At 56.4% G+C, this 27,972-nt stretch overlaps 1 protein-coding gene across 6 annotated transcripts in view; it reads left to right on the top strand.

Annotated features, from left to right (window-relative positions):
* Positions 1–1,641: 1,641 nt before the first annotated feature.
* FXYD6 (FXYD domain containing ion transport regulator 6) overlaps positions 1,642–27,972 on the top strand; it is a 29,714-nt gene continuing 3,383 nt past the window's right edge. The window contains exons 1-6 of one of the 6 annotated variants that reach the window (XM_062197107.1): positions 1,642–1,738; positions 11,847–11,941; positions 26,270–26,335; positions 26,878–26,916; positions 27,020–27,094; positions 27,584–27,620. In XM_062197107.1, coding sequence (XP_062053091.1) covers positions 26,275–26,335; positions 26,878–26,916; positions 27,020–27,094; positions 27,584–27,620 — 212 coding nt within the window. In that variant the 5' untranslated portion in view covers positions 1,642–1,738; positions 11,847–11,941; positions 26,270–26,274. Of the gene's footprint in view, positions 1,739–11,846; positions 11,959–26,239; positions 26,336–26,877; positions 26,917–27,019; positions 27,095–27,583; positions 27,621–27,972 lie in introns of all 6 variants that reach the window. The other 5 variants (XM_062197109.1, XM_062197106.1, XM_062197108.1 and 2 more) reach the window with 5 other exon arrangements.

Raw genomic sequence — 27,972 nt, 5'->3', positions numbered from 1 at the left:
GGGCTGAACCAACAGGTGGCTGGGTGTTAAGAGTTCTGACCCATGGGCCTTTTCTTCCCCAGGAAGACCTGCAAAGCCTGGATTTGCTGTGTCCCCAGCGGCAGGTGCTTCCAAAAGCAACACAGAGAGTCGGCCAAAAGGCGGGATTCAAGGGCACCTGGAGGCATGATCTCCTTGTCTGAGACCGTGGGCCTAAAAGGAGCTGTGGTTTCAGCTCTTCCCCCCTGCAGCTAAGGTGAGGGGAAAAGGACAGCTAGAACCGAGTCCTTGGTTCATAGCAGGCTACGCGGTCTGCGGACACACGGATCACAAGACCCGAAGGAGGCTTTGGGGAAGGAACTTTAGTTTTCACAGGGACCCGAGGGACTTGGGGTCTTGGCCAGAGGGCCATCCATTCAGCCCAGAGCCCAGCGGGCCAGCCTGGCCTTCCGACAGCCTCTTTCCCACAGGCCACTTACGGTTTCTCTGTTGGCTCCAAAGCCTTCTCGAGTTCATGGCTATTTCCTGCTTTGGGATTTTGAGACCAGATGGTTTATTGAAATAACGCAATCATCTTAGGGCCAGAGCTGGAAGGGAGTTTAGACTTGTCTATGGCTCTCATTTCACAAATGGGAAAACTAGGGCCCACGGCTGGGGGTGTTTGAGGAGGGCTGGGTCTCTGGCTAGCAGTAGCCATCATCTCCAGTTTTGGGGCTGGTTAAGCCCCTGTGGCCCCACCTCGGCCCGCGCAATCACAGCCTCTCTCAGCAGCCACTCCCTCCTTCCTGCACACCGCCAGGCCCCCCAACACTCACTGTGGCTCAGGCTGGACCCTCTGTCTACCAAGCGCAGGGCCACCTGCTTCGGTCCCTTCTTACTGCCTCTGACAGGGACAGCCACTCAGCACTGCCTATGAGCAAAGCCTCCTACGGGGACAGCAGTCTGATCACTTTTCCCACGTGAGGAAATGGAGACCCAGGAGGTTAGTGCAGAGACACACTCAAGCTCGCTGCACAGGTACGGCTGCAGAGCTAGGACCGGAGGTCTGCCATCTTGGCTCTTGGAGCCTGGGCTGGGGAGGGGGTGGTGGTACGGTTGTGCTGCACGCCTGGGTCAAGGCACACCTGCGATTCACCAGAGAGCCCTGGCCCTTCACCCCACCTGGCTCTAGCCTAGCCACGAAGGACACCCACGACCAGGGCCGGCTCCTGCGCCTGCACCAGTCCTTTCCGCTGTTGGTGCCTGTTGCACTTGACCGCTAAGGCTGCGAAGGGACGCGGGCTGGTGTGTCTGGGGCAGGGTCCCGGCTCCCCTGAGTGGACTCCGTCATAGCTCCGTCCTGGTGCTTGCTCCCTCCCCATCCTCGCCCGAGGAAGAGCAAACAGCAACAGCTGCTCTTCAAGCCGCTGGGGCGCTCGCACGCCCCCTTGGCGGCGCCTCCTGTTGCTTCGCCAAGCCTGAACGCCCCTTGGCAAAAAAAAAAAAAAAAAAAAAATCTCCCGCGCGCGCGCGTGCACACAAAACCAAAGCGAGGGGTCCGCGCGGCCCCGCGCCCGCGCCCCCCGCGGCCCCCGTGCAGCCGCGCCCGTGGCGCCCCGCCCCCACCCCCCGGGCCGCGCGCCGCCGCTCCTAGGAGGAGGGGAGGCGGGAAAACCGCGCAAGCCGCGCCCACCGCCCTGCCCCCAGCCCCGCCACTCCCCGGCTGCTCCGGACTCGGCACGTCCTCCTGGGATCGCCTGCGAGGACACCCGCCGTGCAGGTGAGCGGCTGGGAGGTGGGCAAAGTTGGCTCCGTGTTGGGAGCGCAGGAGTGGCGGGGTGGGGCCCGACGCCCCGCGCGCCGGGAGGGCGCGTTGGTTTGTTTGTTTCCGTGGGTGGGTGCGGCCCCCACCACGTCCCCGCTGGGGCCTGGGAGACGTAAACAAGGAGGTGGGCGTCGGAAGAGAGAGGGGCATCGAAGGGGTGGCAGGTCCTGGCGGCGGGGTGGCCCCGGCGGCTGGCCCGCGCTTTCGTCTCTCGCAGCTTTGAGCCTGGGGCTTGGGTTTGCCGAGGGGGAAAGGGCTGCTCGCACCCAGTATCCGGGGCGAGTTTTCCTTTGTTACTCGGAAGGCTGGACACTTGGGTGGAGCGTGGCGTGGCGGTGGGAGTGTGGACACGGAGCAATGCAAGGGGGAGTGAGGTGCGACGGGCGATGGGCAGCAGGAAGGGGGCCGCCGAGGAGGGGCAGGGCTTCCAGCACCCGGGGCTTCAGGAGGCTTTTGCATCTCTCGGGTTCATCCGTTTTGGCGATCGATCCAGTCCCATCTTCTCTGCATGGCTCCCGGGTCCCCATCCCCTTCTCTCCCCAGCGGGGCTGCCTGCCCCTTTTTGTCTCCCTGGGCATCACGCAGAGTTTGGGTGAGCAGCCTGGGTCTTGCTCTTACAAGTGGTGGCTGGCAGACAAGGCGCCCGAGGGTGAGAGCGGCAGGCAGCCAGGCTGGAAGCACGGGGCCTGGGGAGGCCCCTGCAGCCAGCCTTCAGGCCTGGGGGGCTGTGGCCGCCGGAGGCTGCTCTCCCTGAAGAGTGGCCCCTGGCTCCTGCTGCCTTTGTCTCCATGGCCTCAGATCTCTGGGCTTGAAGATGGAGGAGTAAGCCTTCCAGGCGCTCTGTGAAGCGACTGCTCCCCCACCCCTCTCTGGGGGCCCTGGCGCCCTCCGTGTTGTGTGTATGTGTGTGTGTGTGTGCCTGTGTCTGTCAGTTTCCGCAACTTGGCCTTTTGCACGTGACCTGCCTGGTAGTTGCCATGGAAACTCCTCCAAGTCTCAACCTCCCTCCTTTCCCAGCCCATTCCTCACCTCCATCCCTCCTCCCCTCCCCCCAATATGGTTGCTTAGTTGTTGGTTAGCCCTGGCTTCTCTGGATGGGAGGCCCTGGACATGTGGCTCCTGCCCAGGGCTCAGGGGCCTTTACCCATTTCACCCCCATTACATACACTCCACATCACCAACACACAAGCGCTCATAGCACGCTACACACACACACACACACACAGTAAACACCCTCACATGCCCATCCTGCTCTCCACACATACACCATAGATAACACCCTCACACACACACACACACACACACACTATGTACGCAATACCCACAGTGCTGAACATATACTACCCTAGCACTGTGTATTCACACCTGCATTCCATTTCCTCCCCCAACACACACACACACACACACACACTCCCTGAGCTTCTTCTAAATAGGGCTTAGGCTGGGCTGTGGCAAGGAAGCCAGGGCCATTTCCTGCCCCATCGGGCTCTGTGCTCCATGCCCTTGCCTACGGGAATTGCGGTGGGGAGGTTCCCAAAGCCCAGCGGGAAAACCCGGAGCCCATGCAGAAGAAGGAGGAAAAGGCACCTGCAGAGTCCCTCAAAAGAGGGGCTGGGCAGACTAGGAGTTGCGTCCGTCCACTGCTGCGCCCCCTCTCCCCTGCCCACCAGGAAGCCACAGGATCCACCATCCTCGGTCAGGAGGAGGCTCGCGCAGGCTCTGGGGCCCTCAGGAGGCAAGGACAGGTGGTTCCTGGGCCAGGGCAGGGGAGGGGAGGAGAGGGAGTGGGCAGGGGACCAGCCCCGGAAGTGTGGGCTACGTGCTCCTGTCCAGAGCTGGGATCAGACTGCCCTCTCTTCGGTCCTCAGCCACATATTCTTTTCCCTGCTTCCACTTAGCGCCTGGGGCCAGCTGTGTGTCCAGGAGAGGACACAGGTTTGTGACGGGCCCCTGGGCTGCCCAGGCTCCTGCCAGACCTGCACCTCGCGTGGTCTTCGGAGAGTGCATGTCCAGGGGAAGATGTTCCTCCTGGCTTCCAGTGGTTCCTGGGGCTTACCGAGGACCTGTTTCATGCAGGCATCCGGTGCATTGTTTAAGTGTCTGCTATGTGATTGCTGCCGGGGACGTGACCGTCAGGAGGGGAGCACAGCCCTTGGTCTGAGAGTCCTAGATGCTCAGAGCTGGAAGGGGCGTCGAGGGATTCTCCCGCCAGATTTACCTACTTACTCATTCATCCGATGCAGAGAGAGGGAGAGACAGATTTTTCCATCAGCAGGTCCACTCCCCAGATTGCAAGGCCGTGGCTGGGCCAGGCAGAAGCCAGGAGCCTGGAATTCCATCCGGGTCTCCCACGTGGATGCAGGGGCCCAAGCTCTTGGGCCATCTTCCACTGCTTACCCTGGTGCATTATCAGGGAGTTGGATCTGAAGTAGAGCAGCCAGCACTCCCACCAGTGCTCCTGAGGGATGCTGGTGTCACAGGTGGTGGCTTAAGCTGCTGCACCACAATGCCAGCCCCCCTGGTAGCTGGTTTCTGACTCCTCAGTGAGGATTTTGGATCCGCCATCACCTGGTGTGCATCTATTACCATCCATCCTCTGGAGACTGGGGTGCCCCTTCCAAAGTGAGGGTTTCCTGGTGGGTGCAAGGTAAGGCTGGAGGGTGTGGCAGGGAGAGGAGGCGGGGAGCAGCAGTTCCCTAGACCCTGGAAACTCCCTGTAGGCTTAGGGGAGTCAGCCCACCTTGATCGCTCCTCCCCCCCCCCCCCCCCCCCCATCAATCAGAGCACACACTCTGCCCAGCCTCACCTTCACCCTCAGTCTTGTTGACTGGCCAACTGTGCTGCAGCGCCCCCTTCCCTGGGCTCAGTGTAATGTGTCTATCCCACCTCCCTGGGGGCAGCGGAGCAGTCAGGAGGGGCACGCCCCACAGGGCAGAGAGCTGGCTGGCGGCTTCTTGTCTGCCAGCTTCCTGTCCCAAGGGAGCACAGAGCGAGACCAAGGGAGCACTGAGCAAGAGCGAGGGAGCGCGCTGCCCTGAGCCGCTCTGCTTCCCCAGGGCAATGTGCTCATTACACAAATATCCGATGCTTTTGGACGCAAACTGGGCTTCTGGTAACACTCTACAGTAGCTTAGATGGTTCTCAGACCTCTGCCTCCGCCTCTGTCATCAGGGCTTAGAATCATGACTCCAAGGCACAGTGCTCTGCGTGTGTGTGGATCACACTGGCTTGGTCCCCTCTTCTCTCCGGGCACCAAATGGGACTCATCATTTCACAGTACAGGGTTGCAGCCAAGCTGCCAGGAAAGAGCCTGGGCTCTGGGTCCTGGAGGGAAGCCCCCACCCCCCTTCACCCACTAGGGCAGAAGTTGGGCTCCATGCAGGGCAGGGCGCAGGGCATCCTCAGGAGAGGCCCAGAGCCAGGGTCCACGAGGTCCTCCCTGGGGAGCCTTTGACGTGCTGGAAGGTCTTTGAGCAGAGGTACCGGTCAGGGTCACAGCGTGCTGTTCTTGGTGAGAAGCAGGGTGTGTCGGTGTGTCCTGGCTGGGACGAAAGCTTGGAACCCATTTGGCAATATCTTCTCTGCCCTGGAACCGGCAGAGAGGGAGGCCTTGACCTGGGAAAGTAGGAAGCCGGCTTGGAGCCATGTAGGAGGAGCATGTTTGTCTCAAAGATTTGCGGTGGACAAGGAGGCCCAGAAAGAGAGCTGAGGGCCCGGGGACCAGGCGGGGCCATAGGCATGTGGCTGCCCCACCCCCTCGGAACACCTTATTTGGGTGGACAGGGCTGGAGATAGGGGGTGGGAGTTAGCTGGCGGGGAAAGCCAGGTCCGCTGTCAGATTCACTCCCTTGTTCTGTTAACAAGGGTTCTCCGAGGCCCTCCCAGATGCCAGGCCTGTGGGAACCTCTTGTCCTAGCAGAGCCGTGAGCTGACGGCTTGTTGCTGGCCAAAGGCCTCCTGCTCCGGTCGTCCCTGATTGGTCCTGTGTCTTCCTCTCCCCACTGCCTGCCTCAGTGCCACCTCCCTGGAAAGACTGCAGCCTCTACCTCTTCCTTCCTGGGAGGGCCCCCACACTCACAGGTGCACTCTCATGCCCAGAGGCCCTTCCTCACAGGTGCATAGCTTCCACCCCTTGTGCAATACCCCCACCCCTTCTCACCTCCCCAGCTGCAGGCTGTCACCCAGACCCTTGGGGTGGCCTTTAAAGTTTCCATTCTCTCAGCCCCGTCCACTTACCTGTCCATCCTGTGGCCCAGGTGCAGCTGGGTCAGACCTCCCAGGTCCCCCCTTGCCTGTTAGTAAAGACAGGTGCCTGGCTGTGTGTGCCAGGCGATCTGTCACCTGGCCCCACTGCCTCTCCAGATGCCTTGTCCAGGTGCTCATCCTGAGCCTGTATTTCCCTACCCTCTGCCTTTGCCTATGTTCAGGCCCCGCTGGAATGTGCTGGAACCCCAGCCTGTGCAACTGGGCTTTGCAGCCCTGGGAGACAGAGAAACTTGGATTCTAATCTGGATTCCGGTGCTTTCTAATTGTCTTAATTTTTCTAAGCCTCATTTCACGTATTTGTTTCTTTGAGAGGCATGCATAGAGAGAGAGAGGCAGAGAGTGCACCTATTTCATTAATTTATTTGAGAGGTAGAGATGCATAGAGAGACAGCTCCCACACACTGGTTCACCAGTGCCCTCAATGTCTGGGGCTGGGCCAAGGCTGGAGCCAGGAACCAGGAACTCAGTCCAGGTCTTCCAGGGCCCACAGTGGCAGGCACTTGGAGTCAGGAAGCCAGAGCCACGTGGGTGCTCCCGTGTGGAACCCAGGCAGGTGCTCTCTGTAAGCTTGTTCCCTCCCCTGGGAAATGAGCAGAGGAGTACGGGGTGAGCCATGTGACCCTAGCCTATAAGAAACCTTCTGCAGGTGTTAGCTGCTGTAATAGTGATCATAGTAATGATGTATTATTATTATTACTATTAGAACAATATTATTATTGCTACTGTGTCATCCTTCGAGACTCCTCCCCAGGCCTAGTCTGCCAAGCAGCTCTTCCTGGTTGCCAGTCATGGACGTGCTTCCCCCTCCCTGTACCTGGGATGCTGTGGTGGTTCTTCCCTTACAGAGCCTGGCCCATGGTGCCTGTGTTTTTGCTCCCCTCTGCCCTTATGCACCCCTCAAGGGCAAGGTCTCTTCTGCCCGCAGAGTCAGATGTGCAGGGAGCACGTGTGAACTGAGCATGCGTGGAGAGTGCCCAGCCGCTGGGAGCTGTTGAGCCCACTTGGCCCCCAGTTCCCTGCCTTGCTGGTCCGCCTGGCCTGGCCCACGCAGCACCTTCCCCAATTCCCGCCATCACCTCTGCCTGCCCGGTCCCTTTGGCAGAGCCTAAAAATGAAACATCTGACCCTACTTTGGGTCTGGGAGATGCTGACATTGACAGAGGGGACCATCCTAGCATTTTGGTCATTGGAATCCCACAGGCACCAGCTAGCAGACGGGAGGAAGGGTGGGGGGGCTGGAGCAGGGGCCGTGCCGAGAAGGCTCGGAGATGCCTGTGAGCTTGGATTGGTGATGACGTCAAGAGAGAGTAAGGCTCTGTCCATTCGTGCTCGGTGCAGGGGACCCAGGGGTGCTTCTGCTGCCAGGGAGTTTGATTTGGTGGGGGAGGGGACACTCAGTAGCAGCAGAACCTGGGAGGGGTGTGGGCCTTGGTTCCGTGGGATCTGGGAGGGCATGAGAGTAGGTGGAGGAAAGGAAGGAGGGGGCAGTGTGTTTTCTGAAACAGACACAGATAGCTGAGGCCACAGCCCCCTCCGCCTGAGTCTGCAGGTTTCCAGGCCGGTGGTCTGGTCTGGGTTCATCCTCCTGCCACTCCCAGCCCCACAGGAGGTAGTGGGAGTTTGTGCAAAGTGCCCTGCAGGCGGAGGCCAGCAGAGCATTGGGGCTCCTCCGGGCACAGGGGCTGGCCGGCTGCCGGCAGGCTGTGGGCAGGTGGCAAGGGCCTGGCCTTGGGGCCCAGGTGTCTGCTCCAGGTGTCTGTGTCTGCTGCTGGGACTGCTCTCCTGGCCTGTCTTGAATGAGTCTTTGTGTGTGTGTGTGTATGTGTGTGTGGGGGGGTGATCCCATCCTGCCTGGCCTCCTGGGGCCCCTGGCTTTTGTGCAATACCCTGACATTCAGACTCCCTGGAACCTGTCGACATGCCCTGGGGGCGGGGTTCTTGGCCTCTGTGCTGGGGGCCAGCTCCCTGGCTCACCATGGGTGGCTCATGGTTGGCCGCACAATAGCACCGTGTGTGCCTGCCTATGAGTGCGCCTGTGGGGAGCGCACGGGGCTGTGGCCGGGATGGCAGTGACAGTGAGTGGACATGGCTGTACCCCGCCCCTGCTGGTGGGCTGGCCTGGGGGCTTTTCAGGGACTGGGGTTCTCTAAGGAAGCAACTTTTCTTCTTCTCACCCTCCTCTGTTTTTTTAAATTTTCTCTGACCAAGTTTCTCTTTCCCTGAAATAACTCAGTGTTAAGATCAAGGCACCCCTGGGTTAAGATAGCAAGTGCCCCTCGTGTGATAGAGGACTCTGCCTCTCCCACTCTGTCCTGAGCAGCCAGGCCGGACTGTGCAAGGGCTTTGACCCTGGCAACGCAAAGACCCCCCATACAGCCCAGCAGTGGTCGGTGCCCCTCGGCCATGAAGGGGGATGGTGGGCAGATTCCCTGCCACCGGGCCCTGCCCAGCTGTCAGCAGCCGTGTTCTGCTCCCAGACTGTGCAGCTGCCTTCTTAGTCATGCAAGGAACCCGGCAAAGGGTCCACTGTCCCAGCCTACTGGAACGGCACTACCTGCTGCTCTCCTCCTCCCCTTCCAGGCCTCCAGCCCTTTCCTCTCTCTGGTGAGGGGGGAGCAAAGTTAGGCCGTGAAACTGAATAAATAATTGTTTTGTTGTTTTTTGACAGGCAAAGTTAGTGAGAGAGAGAAAGACAGAGAGAAAGGTCTTACTTCCGTTGGTTCACCCCCCCAAATGGCCGCTTCGGCCGGCGCACCGCGCTGATCCGATGGCAGGAGCCAGGTGCTTCCTCCTGGTCTCCCATACGGGTGCAGGGCCCAAGGACCTGGGCCATCCTCCACTGCACTCCCGGGCCACAGCAGAGAGCTGGCCTGGAAGAGGAGCAACCGGGACAGAACCGGCGCCCCAATTGGAACAAGAACCCGGAGTACCGGTGCCGCAGGTGGAAGATTAGCCTAGTGAGCCATGGCGCCGGCCAAATAATTGGTGTTTAATTGCCTACTTGATGAGCATTTACAATGCAAACTGAAGGAACAGGTTACGTTTTACTCTGGAGGAAACAGATCCATTGGTGGGCTCTAGTTGGACCCAGAGCACTCGTTGTATAAGCCTTGCCTGACCCTTGGCTGTGTGGCTATGACCCAGCTCCGGGCCCAGGGACCCACACCACTGGCTGGGAGGGATGGTTAGGGGCTAGGAGGCCGGTCTTGTGTTTAACTGGCTTTTTGGATTTTTGTTACCGTTCTGTTTGTTTCTAGCAGGTTGAGATTTGCAGAGAACTTGAGCAGAGAGTACAGGGTCCCAGTGCTTTCCCCGCTGTGTGCGGTTTCATGGTTGGTTAAGATCTCAGGGTAACTGCTGCATGCCTGCTAGCCAGAGCTGATGCGTCATCCTCACCTTTTACCCAGCGTCCTGTCTGTGTGCCAGGATCCCGTCCAGGACACGTCTCAGTCACCGCGTCTCCTGTGACGGTTCTGGTGAGGTTCCTCGTAGGAGGCCCTGTGTGGGGACTTTGATGTCTTCCTGGGGCTCTGGGGCTCAGGAAGCAAGCGCAGAGGCAGAATGCCATTGTCATCCCATCCGTCACACAGAGGGGACATGCGGCAGGTGTGGATCACGCTGATGGCTGGCAGCAACCTGGGCGTCCCCCCGCTCCCACCTGCCAAGCATTCCGGTGCCAGGGCCTGGTGGCCACAGCTCTGTGCCCCTCCACATGGAACAGTGTGTCGCCCAGCGCTCTCTGGCTGTCCTGGCCACCCCAGCTCTTGCAGGTCACGGGGAGACACGGGTTATTAAAGAGAACCTAACACAGATGTGCTGGGTGCCTTGTCAGTGTGGGCGGCAGGCAGTACGCACCCTCTGAGGCTGGAGAAGAGTGGGCTTCAGTGGAGTGTCTAGGCTGGAGTGCAGGACGGGAGAACTCTGGGGAGACCCTAGCAATTAGAGATGCCTGGGCTGCACCCTAGACCTGAGAATTTAATGGGACTTGGCTGGTTCGGGCATTTTTTTTTTTTTTTAAGCTCTCTGTGTGATCCAGGATGTAGCCAGAGTTGAGAACTGGAATAGACAGGGAAGAGAAGGGCATTCTCAGTGGAGGGGACAGGGTTTTCAAAGGCACGGGGACTGACTGACACAAGGCAGGAGATGGGCAGAGCCTCTCAGCTGAGAGTGGCAGAGAAAACACTGGAGGGCAGAGGAAGGAGAGACTTTGAGAGTTTTCTGTGCTCCCCAAAGCTCAGATTTTGAAAAAGCTAAACAAGATGCTGAAGCAGCACTGAATGCATTTGGGTTTGGAGGGAGGGATCCAAATACCTCTCCGGAGGACGCATGGAGCAGTCCTCAGTGCCTGGGACAGAGTGGAGGGAGGGGCTGAGGTGGGTGCAGCCTCCACCCAGGGGAGCAGTGCGAACGAGCCAGCTCCCAGACAGGCTGCAGGAGCAAGCATGGCCAGGACTTGGTGGCAGGTACAGTGTGGAGGCAGTGGCTGGGTGGACTGTGAGGCCCACCAGGCAGGGACCTTGTCTCTTGCTCATTGCTGTGTGCCTGTAGACTACTTGGACAGCAGTGGGCCGTTCATAAGTCTTTGTTAACTGGGTTACCGGAAGGGTAGACTTCCATGCTTTTCCTTTTTTTTTTAAAGATTTTATTTTTTTGAAAGGCAGAGTGACAAAGAGAGAGGGGAAGACAGAAAAGAGATCTTCCATCTGCTGATTCACTCCCCAAATGGCTCTAACAGCCAAGGGCTGGGGCAGACTGAAGCCAGGAGCCTGGAGCCCCATCCGGGTCTCCCATGCGGGTGGCAGGGGTCCAAGTACTTTGCTGCATCTTCCGCTGCTTTCCCAGGCACATTCGCAGGGAGCTGGATCTGAAGCCGAGCAGCTGGGACTCCGGTGTGGGATGCCAGCGTGCTGGCCCCTGCCGTTCTTTTCAGAATACAGCTGCTCCACAGTTACTCTGCTTTTCCCCACCAGTGCTTTCACATAAATGCAGGCAAATCTCAGCAGTACGGAGAGCAATCATAACAGAAGTTACCAGTGACCAGTGGGATTGGATTCTCTTCTAAAAGCCAGGTCTAGTGACATTTAAAAGTCTCACCTGGGGCAATGCAGCAGGCACAGATGCCTCACTTCAGTTCTGCACCCCCATCTGATCCTGAGCCATGCCAGGAACAGGGCAGTGCGTGGCTTTGCAGCCCGCTCCTGGGAGGCTGCCGTTGCTGGGCTAGAGCTTCCGCTGGCGTCCCTGGTGGGCAGGTGCACCTGCAGCTGGTATGGGCCACGCTCCAGCTCCCAGCGCCGGGGCACTGATGCCCTGCAAGGAGGCGGCGGCAGGGAGCCCATGGCTGCTGTGAGCTGTGAGAGGCAGACAAGGCCGGCACGAGCACCTGAGTGGATGTCGAGGCTTATCTGGAAGTGATGGGGCATGACGATGGACAGCTGGGCTCTACCAGCTGACAGAGAGCAGGCCTCCTCCCTCCTCCCAGAGGCCCCCGGGGCCCAGCCTTACCCATGGTCAGGCATAGTTGACGGAGCTGAATTGGGCAAGAAAATGTGAAAGGAAAAGAACAGGGCATGATTCATGCCAGAGTTGAAAGAGCTGTAGTTTCGGGTTGCCACCCTTCCTGGGGCTGGGTAAGAACACTGGCATCAAGTGGGCTCTGTGATTTGTGAGTCGCGATCAGCATATGTGGTTTTTTTTTCCTTCCCTGTCCGGAGCTATACTCATCTTTTTTTCCCTAATTTTTTTTTTATCATGGTAAAATACACATAGGGCGAAGTTGACTTTGACTGTCTTTCAGTGTACAGTTCAGTGGCAGACTTTCACCTGGCAGAACTGACGCTCAAAGCCCCGTGGAACACTGACTCCGCACCCCGGCCCCCGACTCGAGCCCTGGTAACCGCCGTTCCACTGTCTGTGAGTCTGGCTGTTCTAAGTGGAATCCCGCGGCGTTTGCCATTTTGTGACTGGCTGATTTCACTTCCTGGCCTCGAGCTTCATCCGTGCTGCAGTGTGTGGCAGAATCTCCTCCTTTCGAAAGGCTGAATAATACTCCATCCCGTGGCTGTCCACAGTTCGCTTATCTGTTCAGAGACTTGGGTTGCTGCCGTGGTTGAGCTATTGTGCACGAAGGTGCCGTGAGCAAGGTGTACGTGTAATCTCTTCAGGACCCTGTGTTTCACCCTTTGGGGCAGGTGCTCAGAGGTGGAATGGCCGGATCATGTAGTTCAGTGTGTCCCCACTCCCCCAGACCTGCAGTAGCTGCTTGAAACTGCAGACACTCCTAAGTTCTCTCGGTACCGTGTTTTCTTCCTGTGCATACATACCGTAACAGTCCATCTGAGAACCAGGGGGGCTGTTAAGCGACTGCCAAGTTGGGTAGCGCGTAGCGGGTGCATACGCGGGACAAAGGCACCTTGCAGGCAGGATAAGGCTAAATGACAGGCAGTTTCATCATGCTACTCAGGACAGTGTGCAATGGAAAACTTAGGGAAGGTTGTTTATTTCTGGGATTTTCCATGCATTATTTTTGTACTACAGCTGACTGCAGATAACTGAAGCCGTGCAAAGCAAATCCATGGGGATGGTGGACTGCTGTAATTCATTTCTCATATTTTAAGGAGCCACTGCCCTGCTTTCCACAGCAGCTATTGTGTTCTGTATTCCTGTGATTTGTCTGCATCTAGCACTTCTTCTTTTTCTGTTTCTCTGTAGCCAGTCTAGTGTGTGAGATGGTAGCTCAGTGTAGTTCTGGTTTGCATTTTCCTAGCGGTTAGTGACGTTGGCATCTGTTCATATGCTTGTTGGCCACTTGTATTTGTTCTTCAGACAAATATCTGTCCAAGTGCTTTTGCTCATTTTTGAATGGAATTGTTTGCTTTTTGTTATTGTTGAGTTTTGGGGGGGGGGGTCTCTATATGTTCTGGATATTAATCCCTTATAAGATACATGATTTGCAATTGTTTTCTCCCATTCTGTGGGTTCCCTTTTATTCTGTTGGTAATATTTTTGATGAATATTTAACACTTTCCGTGAAGTCCGATTTGGCTGTTTTTCCATGCAGTCTTTTCTTCTACATTTCATAGTTTCAGGTCTTACATTTAGGCCACGGGTCCATTTTGAGTTGATGTCTGTGTGTGCTGTTCCTTCTTTTGCACGTGGGTAGTTAGCGTCCCCAGCATCGCTAGCGGAAAGGGCCATGCTTCTGCACGGAGTGGTCTTGACACCCTTGTCAGCACGTGGCATGTAACACAGGAGCTTCTTTCCAATTCTCTCAGGTATTCTGCTGTCTCACATGTCTGTCTTCATGGCAGTACCACATGTTTTGATTACCGGAGCTTTGTAGTATGTTTGTACATCAGGCAGCACGAGTCCTCCAACTTTGTACTTTTCCGTGATTACTCTGGCTATTTTATTGGGGGTCCTTGGAGATTCCTAGGAATTTTAGGGTGGGTTTTTTTGTGTCTGCAAAAAAACCTCATTGGGATTTCAATAGGGATTGCATTGACTCTGTAGGTCATTTTGGTTGCTGTTAGCATGTTAACAATATTAAGTCCTCCAATCTATGAAGTAAGTCTTCCACTTATTTATGTCTTCTTTCATTTCTTTGAAAAATATTTTGTAGTTTTCATTGTGCAACTTACTTACCTTTTTGGCTGTTAATTCTTAAGCATTTTATTCTTTTTGATGCTTTTAAAATGGAATTGTTGTCTTATTTTCCTGTACAGTTTGTCCATTAATTTTTTTAGAAAAGATTTATTTATTTATTTGCAATTCAGAGTTACACAGAGAGAGGAGAGGCAAAGAGAGAGAGAGGTCTTCCATCCTCTGGTTCACTCCCCAATTGGCCAGTCCGAAGCTAGGAGCCAAGATACTCCTCTGGGTCTCCCACGTGGGTGCAAGGGCCCAAGGACTTGGGCCATCTTCTACTGCTTTCCCAGGCCATAGCAGAGAGCTGGATCGGAAGTGGAGCAGCCAGGTCTTCAACCGGCACCCATATGGTATGCCGACACTGCAGGTGGCGGCTTAACCCACTACACCACAGCACTAGTCCCAGTTTGTCCATTCTTGTATATAGGCAGGCAATTTTTTTTTTAAGATTTATTTTATTTGAAAGGCATAGTTATAGAGAGGCAGAGAGAGAGAGAGAGAGAGAGACATAGACAGAAAGAGGTCTTCCATCCGCTGGTCCACACCGGAGTTATGCTAATCCGAAGCCAGGAGCTTCCTTTAGGTCTTCCACGTGGGTACAGGGGCCCAAGGACTTGGGCCATCTTCCACTGCCTTCCCAGGCCATAGCAGAGAGCTGGATCAGAAGTGGAGCAGCCGGGACTCGAACCGGCACCCATATGGTATTCCAGCACTGCAGGTGGTAGCTTTGCCTGCTATGCCACAGAGCCGACTCTGGCAATTGTTTTTGTTGTTGTTGTTGTTGATTTAGTATCCTGCTACTTGGCTGAATTTGTTTATTGGTACTAACGGGTTTTTTTTTTGGGGGGGTAGAATTTTTAGGGTTTTCTACATGCAAGGTCATAATGTGTGAACAGAGATCATTTTACTTCTTCCTTTCCAGTTTGGGTGCTTTTTATTTCCGTGTGCAGTTGCTCTGAGGAACTTGCAATACTGCGTTAGACAGAGATCGTGAAGGGAACCTGCCTCGTTTCTGGTTTGAACAGAAGAGCTTTCGGTCTGTACCCTGGAGTACGGCTGCGGAGGGCACCTTATATTTGCATAGCTCATGTTACGTTGAGGTGGTTTTTCGAGTGTTGTTTTGCAGTCATGAGAGGATGTTGAGTGTTGTCAGGTGCTTTTTCTCTATTGAGATGATGATGTGGTTTCCTCCCCTTCATTCTGTAAACCTGTGTTATGGCTTTGACTGATTGTCATATGGTGGGCCATCCACGCGTTCCAGAAGTACATCAGGGCCACCACTTTTGCTTCCCAGCCCCTGTGCAGTGGCCCACTTGTGGGGGAGGCAGCAAGGAGGAGAGGAAAGAGCATAGTTTTTGGTGACCATCCCCACATGCGATAGTGAGCCGCCCTCCTTCCCAGGCCGTAGCATGCTAGTGCCCAGCGTCTCGCGTAGCTGTGTTTCTGGGAGCTAATGCTTGTGAAGTAGCTTGGTAAAGAAGGTGTCTCGGCAATGTTTGCTATGATGCATGTCATCCCCGTCGTTGTCATCCCTCTTGACCCACGCGGGCAGGGGACAGCAGTGTGGGATATGGAACGTGCAAAACACAGGTTCCCCTTTCTCTTCCCGCAGCCAGGGTGCCCCGAGGGACCCGAGTCTCTGCCCTGATGCCCTGGGAGGCGGCAGGCCTTGGGAGCAGCACCCTGGCTCTGCAGCAAGCCCTGGGCCCTTCCTGTGCAGCTTGGGGCCCAGCCCCCCAGGAGGGACACACTGGAGGCTTCTCCTCGGAGAACTTGGAGAGGAAGAAGGCTGGGCACGGCTGGCCAAGGGGTGCCCGAGGGCCTCAGGGGCTGGCTCAGGCTGGGCCACGGTTGTTTTCTCCAGGGGTCTGTTGACTTTTCCTACAGATGTGGCCCTGGTGCATTTTATCTCCTTTAGAGCATCCGTGGGGCCAGGGTGCACTGGGCGGGGTAGAGGCTACCCAGGCAGCAGGTGTGTGGGGTCTCGCGGGGAGAGGGGGCTGTGGAGGCTCGTGTGAGAGCTGCCTTCTGCCCAGCAGACTGTCCCTTCTCTCCTGACTTCACTGGCCGTGCCACTCCCCGCCCTGCCCTCCGTGCTGGCTCAGTTTCTGCTGGAGCCGCTGTGCTGTCCCGGGGCTGCCCCTGCCCCATCTCGCAGCCTCTTCCTCTTCCTCTTCGCCTTGCCCGCCTCCTCCCGCTGCTCTTGGGGCATCTCCCCTGCTCAGTGTCTCTTCCCCTGCCATCTCTTGCCTCTTCTGCTTTCCCATGTCCTTGTGGTTTTCTGGGTGTGGGCTCCTCTCGATTTTCCCAGGGGGAGGGGGACTCCCCTCGGTCTTCAGGAGGGGATGTGTCACTGTTGTTCCCACGCCACCTATCTGCGGCCCAAGGCTGAGGCCCCCTCTCCACCCATGGCAGAGGGGGGACACTGGAGCCTTCCATGGTTGGAGGGCTGTGCCGAGGAAGGGAGAAAGGGAGAGGAGACAGCTGGGACCTTCCCCTGGCCAGCACTGTCCAGGCAAATGTAGGAAACGCTGGGGATCGCGCTGGGGAGTGAGTGGTAGACGACCAGCCGCGGATGCCGACAGGCCTGTTGGTTGGTTGGCCAGGCATCTGGCACACTTTGCCACGCACCTCTTCTTCGCCCGGGACAGACACAGGGCTCGCAGAGCCACACTGCAGGGCGAGCCGGTGCTGTGGGTTCGGGAGCAGCGGGGCCTGAAGCCCACCAAGACCCCTCTCCCTGTCCCTGCTCCCAGGGTCTCTGTCCTGACCAGCTCTTCGCTGTCTACTGCTGGTGCCTCCTGTGCCCAGGTTTCCCAGTGTGGCTGCGTGCCTTACCCTTCCCTCCCTTCCTTGGCTCTGCCGTGACACCCAGGGGCTGCTGAAGTCTCCTGCCTGCAGGGAGGGGCTACAGCGAGGGGGGGAATGTGGCGGGCAGACAGTGCTTGTCCCCCACAGAGGCTGCCTGGTCTGAGCCTCACCGCTCCGGAGGTGCGTGTCCTCATCCTTGCCCGGCAGCTGCAGAAGCGAACATCCCGAGAGCTTGAGTAACTCGCACGAGGCCATAGAGCCCCTGAGCAGCAGCAAGGCGGGAGAGCTGAGTGCTTCCCAGCGGGGACTCTGGAGCCACACTGCTTGGGTGTGAACCTGGGCTCTGCTATTCTCTAGCGTTGGGACTTTGGGCAAATGACGTGACCTCATTTTGCTCATCCGTAAAATGGGCATGATCACAGGGATTGTAAGCTACTTGGAACACCACTTGGCACGGCGTGAGCACCCTAGAAAGTGTTACGTATTGTCCCCGTGCTTTACAGTTTACAAAGAATGTTGACATGACACCTCTTACCTCACTTGGCCTTATCATAGCTTTGGAAAGCAGACAGGGGAATGGGCCGGCCCAGCCTGCACTGCGGCTCAGCCCGGTTAGCTTCATGAGTCTGTAACGTGTTAAAAAACAATCACCCGCGTAAACAGCTCTGTCCACCCAGGGGCTATAACTGCTCTCTGGGGAGCTGGCAGGCTCTGTGCATTCTGCTGTCTCCTCTTCTCCTGAAGACGTCTGAAGCTGGAGACCATGGGCAGCGCGGGCGGGCGTGTGTCTGCAGACCACGGCCCCTTCCCTGTGGCCCCCTCTGATCTGCAGGCGGCTGCATCTGACTACCGCAGCCTGCTGGGCTAGGAGCTGCCTGGGCGAGTGGGCCCCCAAATCGCCGTGGCCTAGCTGGCCCCCGAGGGGTGGGAGCAATCCCAAGGCAGGCTCGCAGCTCCAGCCAGCCCACTAAGGCTGCTCTCTCTCCATCAGCGGAGGCAGGCAGAGCAGGATCCAGGTCTGGAACCAACACTCACTTCCCAGGTGGCCACTTCTCCTCTGCCTCTTTCTTAGGGGTGTGGTGGCAACAAAGGACCTCCTCTCTCTGGCTCCTGGAGAAGCTGATGGGGTTGGAACGGTGTAAGAGATAAGGGGCAAGCCCAGAGATAAAGTCCAGGGGACAGACAGCCAGCCAGACAGGCCTCCCTCCTGGCAGAGGTGGAATCTTGACATCAGATAACCTCACCGTTTGGAAGGAGAGCAGGGGAAGGATGAGCTTCTGTGTTTGTGCAGCCGGGAGGCCTTTCTCGGGAGAGAGAGCAGAGTTGGCCTCCATTCTCCAGCCCGAGGTCGGCTTCTCTGCAGAGGAGCCTCCTTCCTGCCCCCATGTTCCTGCAGCCTGGGTCAGCCAGGTGGTCCCGAGTGTGCCTTCCCCTCTGCTCCTCACGGCTGCCCCTCCCGCTGTGTAGGCCTGGAGGAGGCCAGGAGTGGAGGCAGAGGTGTGTCCTCGGAGCCAGCCCCACCCCCGGCAGGGGAGGGATCAGCTACCTCTTTTTTAAAAAAATAAAGGTATATTTATTATTTATTCAAAAGGCAGAGTTACAGAGAGGCAGAGAGAGAGAGAGAGAGAGAGAGAGAGAGAGAGGTCTTCGCTCTGCTGACTCACTCCCCAGATGGCTGCAACAGCCGGAGCTGGGCCGATATGGAGCCAGGAGCCTGGAGCTTCTTCCAGGTTTCCTATGAAGGTACAGGGGCCCAAGGACTTGGACCATCTTCTGCTGCTTTCCCAGGCCATAGCACGGAGCTAGATGGGAAGTAGAGCAGCCAGGACTCGAACCGGTGCCCATATGGGACGCTGGCACTGAAGGCGGTGGCTTTACCTGCTGTGCCACAGCGCCGGCCCCTCGGTTGCTTCTTTGTACCTCACTCTTCTCTAATGAAAAACATGAATCTTCCTCTCATTTTAGCAGTGCCCAGCCTGCTGTGACCCCAGCGCCATCTGGTAAACCTCATCGTGGCTTGGTTATACCATTTGTATGCACAGTCAGATCTTTTCACAGCTTCTTTGTTGCAAAGATTTAGAAACATCATAGGCCAAATGATGTCCCCTGGCCTATGTAATGGTTATAGACTCGGGTAGCCAGAGAGCCTGAACTGTGGAGCCTGGACACTATTTGACTCGTAAAAGTGCCTCTTCCAGTACGTTCTTTGTGGCGTGGGGCGCTCATCTTTGTATTGATGCCCGGGTGAACCTTGGGGCCTGTTATCCTTGGGCTGAGCTGCAAGGGAGCACCAGGCAGGATGCACAGGGGCCGAGGAAGGCACTAGGAGCAGTGGGGTGGGCGGAGGGTGGGATAAGGAGGATTCACTATAACCCGGAGCCTCTGTATTTTGGAGGGCGGTGGATTCTGAGTTTTTCCACTCCACCTCACACTGTGTGGAATCAAAGATGATGTGGCGCGTTGCGGCACCGCCAGCCAGCGGCGTCTCCTTCCCAGTAGCGTTCACCCAGCAATTAAGCAGAATGATGGGACTCGATACAGGACGACAGTCACCCGAGCAGCTCCCCTGATTGCCATTGCCCGCACGTGCACGAGCACATGTGCCCACAGCAGGGCGATCAGAGGGAACTTGGCAGGCAGTGAGTGCTGCTGCCACCAGAAATGTCAGCTGTTTACCAGCGTGGCGATGAATGAGAACAGGGGGTGGATGGGACAAGTGAGCAGGAGAATGAGGAGGCTCGGCAGCTGCCCACCTGCCCCATCAGGGAGCCAAGTGCTCAGGCCCCCAGGCAGGGGTCTGGGACCCCTCTCAGAAGGAAACGCCCCTCTCCCCCAGCGTGCACATCAAGCCTCCTGGGATGGTCCTGAGCCCCCGCCCCCAGCTGCACCCACTTCCGGCCTCTGCCTCCTGCAGCTTCCCTCTCCTCTCTTCCATCTAACACTCAGGGTGGGGATCGTCTGGCCCACAGGTCGTATCAGGCCCGCAAAGGCCCTGCCGAGGCTGCCGCAGGTGGGACTTGAAATTCGATAAATCCATAGCAGGATAGTTTTTCAGAAATATTTATCTATTTGAAAGGCAGAGTCACAGAGACAGGGAGATATTTTTCATTCACTGGTTCGCTCCCCAAATGTCTGCAATGGCCAGGGTTGTGCCAGGCCAAAGCCAGGAGCCTGGAAGTCCGTCCGGGTCTTCCATGTGGGTGGCAAGTCCCAAGCATTTGGGCCGTCTTCCATTGCTTTCCCAGGCACATCACCAGGGAGCTGGATTGGAAGTGCAGCAGCCGGGTCTCAAACCTGGTGCCTGCATGGGATGCCAGTGTCACAGGTGGCTTTACCCGCTGCGCCACAGCACCAGCCCCCAGGCTGATTTTGAAGTTGATCATTTTTTTTTAAAGATTTATTTTATTTATTTGAAAGAGTTACAGAGAGAGGTAGAGACAGAGAGAAAGGTCTTCTATCCACTGGTTCACTCCCCAGATGGCTGCAACAGCTGGAGCTGCGCCGATCCGAAGCCAGGAGCCAGGTGCTTCTTCCGGGTCTTCCATGCGGGTGCAGGGGCCCAATGACTTGGGTCATCCTCCACTGCTATCCCAGGCCACAGCAGAGAGCTGGATCGGAAGAGGAGCAGCCAGGACCCGAACTGGCGCCCATATGGGATGCCGGCGTTTCAGGCCAGGGCTTTAACCCGCTGCGCACACACCACAGCACCGGCCCCTGAAGTTGATCATTTTGTTATGGCTCATGAATAATGTGATACATATCTAAATGTTTCTTGGCAGTAACAAGGTTCCCCACCCCTGACTCCGTCGCTATGCCTGGAAATGAGACTTACCACCTCTGCCGGCCGGCCCCACGCACCTGGCTTCCTCCCCAGAGACAAGAATGTGTGGGAGCGGAGGGGCCCTGGCATGCCAGATAGTTTCTTGGTGCAGCAGTGGACAAAGGCGTCTGTGTTTCTTCAAAGGCCTGTCTGTGTTATGTCCTCGGCCACTGGCCCGGGGGCAGGGCAGGGCCAGCAGTACCACCGATGGGATTTTCCACAGTAGGTTTGGGGGCCCAGGGACACCCCAATGTAGCCCGGAGGAGTGGAGCGTTTGCCACTTCCAGATCTGGAAGCAGGCTTCTTTCCGTGCGCTGTAAGCCGACCCCAAGTGTTCTTTTTGGAAAACAAAGGCATGTCCTGACTCTGGAGCTTGGCATTCAGCGTGGATTCCAGCCGCCTTACCGGAATCCCCACCCCTTCATGCTTTAGTCATATATGGATTATTCACTGTTTTATTTCTTAGTTTATTTAAGAGTCAGATAATGATCTCCCATCTACTGGTTCACTCCTCAAATGTCCTCAACGGCCAGGTCTGGGCTGCCAAAGCCGGGAGCCAAGAACTCAGGCCAGGTCGCTCACGCGAGTGGCAGGGACAGCATCGCTTGAGCCATCCCTGCTGCCTCCCAGGTGCGCATTAGCAGGAAGTTGGAGTTGGGTGTTGAACCCAGGTGGGATGTACATCAGCCACTCGCTGTTTGGGAAGACATCTTAAGCTAGAAGTGGCAAACACTCAGGCTGTTGCTCACTGCCCCTCCTTTGCTGTGTGGATGGATGCTCTCTCTCCTGCTCAGCCTCATTCAGAGTCCTGCTGGGGACAATTCAGATAGCCACCATTGAGTGAAGGGCCTTGAGGTTCAACTTGAACTTGAACTTGAACGGACCACTCTGTCATCCCTGCTTTCTATCCCCCCCCCCACTGCCTTTGTTCCTGTCTCTGCTGCCAGAGTGCCCTGTCTTTGCTTTCTCTCTAACCCCTCACACAATGCCAGCTCCTCCCTAGAGACATACCAGGGCCCGTGCTGTGCCTCCTGCCCTGCCAGGCTCTCGCTGCATGGAGCTTCTCTCCCCATTTGCTGGCAAACCCTGCCTGCCTCTCCTTGGCATCCGAGGCTGTGTCTTGGTTCCTGGTTCGCCCCTGCAGACCCAGAGTAGCATGGCCTGTTCTGGGAATTTGGTGTTTGTAGAACTGACTTGAACCTGGGCGGCTCTGGAGGTGACTGGGGCTGGGGAGCCTGAGGGGCGGGTACAGCGGTGATGCCAGCTGCTGGCCATTGTGCCACGTGGAATCCTGACTTGTGTCTGTCCTGCTTCCTCTGCGTGATAACCCTTCCCCTGGCTAGAGCTGGACAGGAGGCCACTGTGGGAAAGCATCCCGTTGTAAGATCAGAAGAGGGAGAAAGAGTAAGGGGAAAAATCAACAAGAGCAAGAGTAAAATGAGCAGAAGAAAAACGGGGTGGGGTGGTGGGGGCAGAAACCAAATCTATCACCAGTGATAGTTAATGGAGTGAATTGGAGTAAATTTGCCATTAATTAATAGGGATTATCTGGTTAAGTCTGCTAGTTATAAAATGATCACACACCAAAGAGCACAGGAAAGTAGGAAGTGAAATGGAATTTAAGACCAAGAGTCGCTGTGTCCTCCTAAGAGACCCACCCACCCACAGAACAATAGAACAGGTTTTTGGTTTTTTAAAGATTTATTTATTTGAAAGGCAGATTTACAGAGAGGCAGAGGCAGAGAGAGGGAGAGAGGGAGAGAGGGAGAGGTCTTCCAATCTGCTGGTTCACTCCCCAGTTGGCCACAATTGCCAGAGCTGTGCCGATCCAAAGCCGGGAGCCAGGAGCTTCTTCTGGGTCTCCCACATGGATGCAGGGACCCAAGGACTTGAGCCATTTTTCACTGATTTCCCAGGCCATAGCGGAGAGCTGGATCAGAAGTGGGGTATCTGGGACTCCAAATGGCACCCATATGGGATGCCAGAACTACAGGCGGCGGCTTTACCTGTACACCACAGTGCCGGCCCCAATTAGAACAGTTTTAAACTGTGTTATATTACAGCAAGAACCACAGGAATAAAGCTAAAAACTTTCTCATTATGATAAATTTTAAACCGCATAACAATTTGTAATTGGTTAGCCAAAAAATGAAAAAAAAAAGTAAGAATATAATGGGCATATAAGAGCTTCTTCCCCAAAATGGAGGAGTCCTGAACATGCATGACATCAGTTTTTTGAAATACAAGACCAGGTAGTAAGTCCTGCAACAGAACGTTTCCAGGCGTCTGTCGGCCACACACCGTGTTCTCGGAGTGTAGTGCACTTAGGTTAGAAGTTGGTAAGAAAAGCAGACTAAAAATCAGGTGAGAAATGGAACGGAAGTTTACTGTGCTGAGAACTGAAGGGCCAGGAAGCCACGTTTTACAGAGGCCGTGGCAGAGGGAACGTGGCCCTCAGTAGGGAGTTTCATGTGGAGTAGCAGGTAAGGCTGCCACCTGCAGTGCTGGCACCCCACATGGGCGCCGCCAGTTGGAGTCCTGGCTGCTTCACTTCCGATCCAGCTCTCTGCTATGGCCTGGGAAAGCAGCAGAAGATGGCCCAAGTGCTTGGGCCCCTGCACCCGCATGGGAGAGCCAGAGGAAGCTCCTGGTTCCTGGCTTTAGATCAGCTCAGCTCTGGCTGTTGCAGCCATCTGGGGAGTGAACCAGCGGATGGAGGACCTCTCTCTCTGGCTCTACCTCTCTCTCTAACTCTTTCAAAAAAATACAATAAATCTTTAAAAAATAAAATGGGAGTTTTATAATAGTCTCAGATGCTTATGTAAGAGAAGACACGCAGCTGAGTGCCGGTGGGCTGGGTTCCCAGCACAGGCAGGCAGACGCACACTGCGAACCACAGCAGGAACCTGGGCAGGGGGCAAGGGAGAATTCAGAGAACTTCCAGTCAACATCAGCAGAACCAAGAGATGCTTCTTTGAAAAGACCGCGAAGCCTCCGGTGAGGCTGAGCCGGGAGGAAGGGAGCCGTCACAGTCACATGAGGGAAGAAAACGGGGGTAGCGACAGACCCAACAGAAACCAAAGGACAGCAAGAAAATACTAGAAACCACGCTGTGGCATTGCATCTGAAAGCAAAGAACTTTTTATAAGAATGGTAGCGCAGGTGCGCCTTGTGGAGTGGCCGTGAAGATGCCCCTCAGAATGCCCTAGCCCATGGAGTGCCGGAGCTCAAGCCCTGTGTCCGTTCCCGGTCCAGTCTCCTGCTACTGCGCACCGGGAGGCAGCGGGTAGTTGCTGGGAGTCCTTTGGTTCCTGCCTCCCAGACGGAGCTCCTGACTGTGGACTTCTTCCTGCTGCAGGCATTTGAGGAGTGAGCCGGAAGATGGACGCTCTCCTCTCTCTCTCTCTCTCTCTCTCTCTCTGATTCTCTCTGTCACTCTGCCTTTCGAATCAACAGATACACCTAAAAAAATTAGAATTCATGAAAAGCTTCACATAGACACCTAAAGAGTGCCACAACCAGTAATGAATTGAACAGGAGATTTGAAATCTTCCTGCAAGCCCAGATGGCGCTGCAGGTCAGTTGCAGCAAACATTCAAGCACAGGTTATTCCGAGCTGCCGACCCTCCTAGGGAATGCCAGGAGCACAGAGGCTCGTTCTGCGAGGCCAGCACTGCCACACCAGACCAGGCAGGGCCACTGCGGTGAGACTGAAATTGCAGCCCAGTCGCACAGGTGCACAGAGATGCAAAACCCCGAAACAGAATACCAGCAAACCAAATCCATCTGTCACTGAAAAGACACTACCTTGTTGTTGGCCTGGGAAATGCAAGGATGGGGTAACATTCTACAGGAGGAATTTACTTCATTGGTAGATCAAAGGAGAAGAGTTAACTCATTCCTAAGTAACATAAAACAGAAACACCCTGGAAAGCCCGGTAGAGTAGAACTTTCCAAACATTAAAAGAACTCCATTTAAAACCAGCGATAAGATGGTGTGTGCGTGTGTGTGTGTCCCCATGATCATCGTTTCTGCCCTCCCCTGGGATTCCGAGCCAGTGCACTCAAGTAACAACAGGATAAAGAAGAAACAGTACTGCCTCGTGTACTGATGGCGTGTCTCAGGAGAAAACCCAGAGAGCTGTGGGAGCAGTAATCAAAACAGTGAGAGTTTAACACCATTATTGGATTCAAGATCAATATATAAAAATCAACCATTTTTCTCTATACCTGCAAAACAAGGTAGCACTTTAATTAGCAATAAAATGAAGAAGGTATCCAGGAATGAATCGAACTGAAGACGTGAGACCTCTATGAAAGCACATATAAAGCATTATTAGACAACAATGAAAACGACGTAAACAAGTGAAAAGATTTATTATTTGTAGGAGACTCAAGATCAGAAGTATGTCAGTTATCCCCAAGTTGTTCTATAGACAGACCTGATGCTCTTCTTCATCTTCTTTTTTGGATTACTTATTTGAAAGGCAGAGTTACAGAGAGAGAGGAGAGGCAGAGAGAGAGTCTTCTATCTGCTGGTTCACGCCCCAAATGGCTGCAACAGTTAGAGCTGGGCCAATCCAAAGCCAGGAGCCAGGAGCTTCTTCCGGGTCTCCCACGTGAGTGCAGGGGCCCAAGCACTCGGGCCATCCTCTGCTGCTCTCCCAGGTGCGTTAGCAGGGAGCTGGATGGATGGGAAGTGGAGCAGCCAGGACAGAACCGGTGCCCACAGGAGATGCTGACACTGCGGGTGGCGGCTTTACCTGCTATGTCACAGCGCCGGCCCCCACGTGTACCGTTTTTCGCACAACATGTAATGTAATCTTTGGAAGAAGTCTGAATATGAAATGAGACAGCTTAGAAGGGGCATTTCTGTCTTTTGATGAAGACTTGGAATCTCAGGTTCAGAGTTGGGCTTTGTGGAGGCCCTGGATGCGGTTGCTCTGACCCCTGGTGGCCGAGAGCTGCAGTGCAGCTGGGTTTGCTTGCTCCCAGACAGGCACAAGAGGTGCCTGTGAGACAGGGGGTCGGAGGTCCCGGCCACTGCCGGTCTCACTCCCGTGGAAGGGGGCACACGGCCCTGGGCTTTCTTGATTCAGGTTCCTTTGCTTTCTCCGGCTCTTTACCTCTTTAAGCCCAGCAGGGGGTATAGGGCTCTACTGAAATTTATCCCTGGGTAGAACTAGCTGGCCCTGCCCTCTGCCTCTGTCCATCCTGGGGCCACACCCCAGAGACCAGGACTCCGTGAGCTCCTGAGCAGGGCCTCAGCATGTTCTGGGGCAGGAGGGCGTGGACACGGATGTGCACACTGCCTGTGCCCAGGGAAGAGCTCCTTCTGGGGGGAGTGTGGGTGAGGAGCCACCCAGGGCAGGTGCAGCATCTCAGGGTTCCCGTGGGGTGTGTGGGGTGTCCAGTCAGCAGCCTGCCCACCCACCCGGCAGGCTGGCCCTCGGGCCGCTGGCTTACCTGCCCCGTTTAATCTGATCCTCACGAGAATTTCTAGTGGATGGGGGTGGGGTGGTGCTGGCTGTAGGAATCAGGCCAGGAAGCCCCCATCAGAATACTAGAGCTGCCCAAGAAGGGTAGCCTGGGGGGAGGAGCTCGGAAGAGATTGTCCCCAAAGTCCTTTTACCGCTCCAGCCCAGAGGCCATGTGGCCTGGTTGGGAGTGGACTGAGGATCTGGGCCCTGCACCTGCTGTGGCGGGAGTCCACGGGCCTCTTGGCCTGTGACACGCGGTAATCACTGAGCCTACTCAGTGCACTAACGGAATTAATACAGAGCTCTCTGCAGGCAGCTGATAAAGGTCAGCTCTCCCGCTCGGGTTGCTTGGCCTCGCGCCTGTAGTGAGTGCTCAGGGAGGAACCGCTGGGCAGGGCAGGCTGATGGCCGGGGCGGGGCTCTCCTCCCCAGGGACTCCTGTGATCCTCCCTCTGTCTGTAGACGCCATGGAGGTGGTGCTGATCTTCCTGTGCAGCCTGCTGGCCCCCCGCTTGGTCCTGGCCAGTGGTAAGTGCCCCCCACCACGCCCCCAGACTTGGGGGCTCAGGCTCTTCCTGTCTGGTCGGGTCCCCACCTATTAGTCGGCAGAGAAAGTCCTGGAAGGAGACGGCAGGTCATGGCGGAATCCCATTGCCCACGTTGCTCCACAGTGGGGCCTACAGGGTCTGCCGTCGCACTCCACGCCCCTGCACTTCTGGCTTTGAGCTCTGGGGGTCAGAGCTGCATGTCGGTTTTTACACCCTTCCTATCCAGTGTGCTATTTGTTGCCATGACACCTTCCTTGGTCTCAGTTTCCCCATTTGTAACCAGAGGAGAGCAGTGCCTGCCTCCAGGGGGCGATGTTAGAATGAAAAGGAGCAAGGACTTCACGGGCCTCTGAGCCCTCCTGGCCCTGGCCCCCTGGCTGAGCCTCACCTACCGGCAGGTCTGCCCCTCCCTGCCCTGCAGGGGAACCCCTGTGGGGCCCGAGATGTGCGAGCCCTGGTCAGAGCCTTGGGAACCAGGACGGGTGCCGGCTGCCTCCTGACAGCGTCTCTCTGTGTTCACAGCAGCTGAGCAGGAGAAGGAGAAGGACCCTTTCCATTATGGTGAGCAGTGACGCCAGCCCTGGGTGCTGGGAGAGGGCGGCTGTGTCGCAGGGCCGGCGCGGCCCTGGCCCCGCTCCGTCTCTCACCCCCGTTCCCTCCGCAGACTACCAGACCCTGAGGATCGGGGGATTGGTGTTTGCCGTCGTCCTTTTCTCCGTGGGGATCCTGCTTATCCTAAGTGAGTGTGTGTCCCTCTGTCCCCTGGGGCTGCCACAAGTGGACGCTGCACGCGAGCCTGGCCGTCTTCCCTGCGCCCAGTGCAGTGCTGGGCGCATAGTCAGTGCTCAGTAAAGCAGGGAGGCAGGGATGCGGGAGGGGAGCACCTGCAGAGGGGGAGGGGCAGAGCAGTTCTCCCGGTGCTGGGACTGGCTGTCCCAGGAGGCGGGACACAGATGCTGTGTTCCCCGACGTGAGCCTGGTCTGCACGGAGCTCCTGCCGGCGGTGCAGCCGTCCCAGCTGTTGAGTGTGCTGCCTTGGTCTCAGAAGGCCCCACCCCTCCTGGCAGGGCTGCTGCACACAGGTGTGCGTGCGATGTACCCCGCCCCCCAGATCCAGGGGGCGCTTCAACCTGTGTGGGCTCAGGGCAGCCCGGCCAGGGCTGGGCCAGCAGCATGAGCTGGGACTCACGCCACCAGCCTAACCCGGGACGCTTTCCTTGCCTTTCAGGTCGCAGGTGCAAGTGCAGTTTCACTCAGAAGCCCCGGTGAGGATGCTGCGACCGTGGACATGGGCGGGAGGGGCTCGTGCGTGGCCCCAGAGGGGTGTACCGTGGACCCTTGTCTCACAAAGGCCCTGTGTGCGTTGGGGGTGCCAGTGGAAGTTGGAGACTCGTCAGGGGACCTCAGGGGCAGAGGAGAGGTTGAAACGTGGAGTTAGCACATCCCTCCCTCTCCTGATGGCAAGAATGTGCAGAGCCTTGGCCGGAGCCCTCGAGACAGTTGGACTGCTGGGAAGAGAAGGAGAAGACCCCCGTGGCCTCTCCGGGGCCCAGCTCCTCTATGCAGGACCTGAGATGCTGTCCCCACGTGTCCCCTCTTCTGAAGCCCTTTTAACTG

This window comes from Lepus europaeus, chromosome 7 (assembly GCF_033115175.1).
Source record: "Lepus europaeus isolate LE1 chromosome 7, mLepTim1.pri, whole genome shotgun sequence".
Lineage (NCBI taxonomy): Eukaryota > Metazoa > Chordata > Mammalia > Lagomorpha > Leporidae > Lepus > Lepus europaeus.
This window is presented reverse-complemented; position numbering and strand designations above follow the sequence as displayed.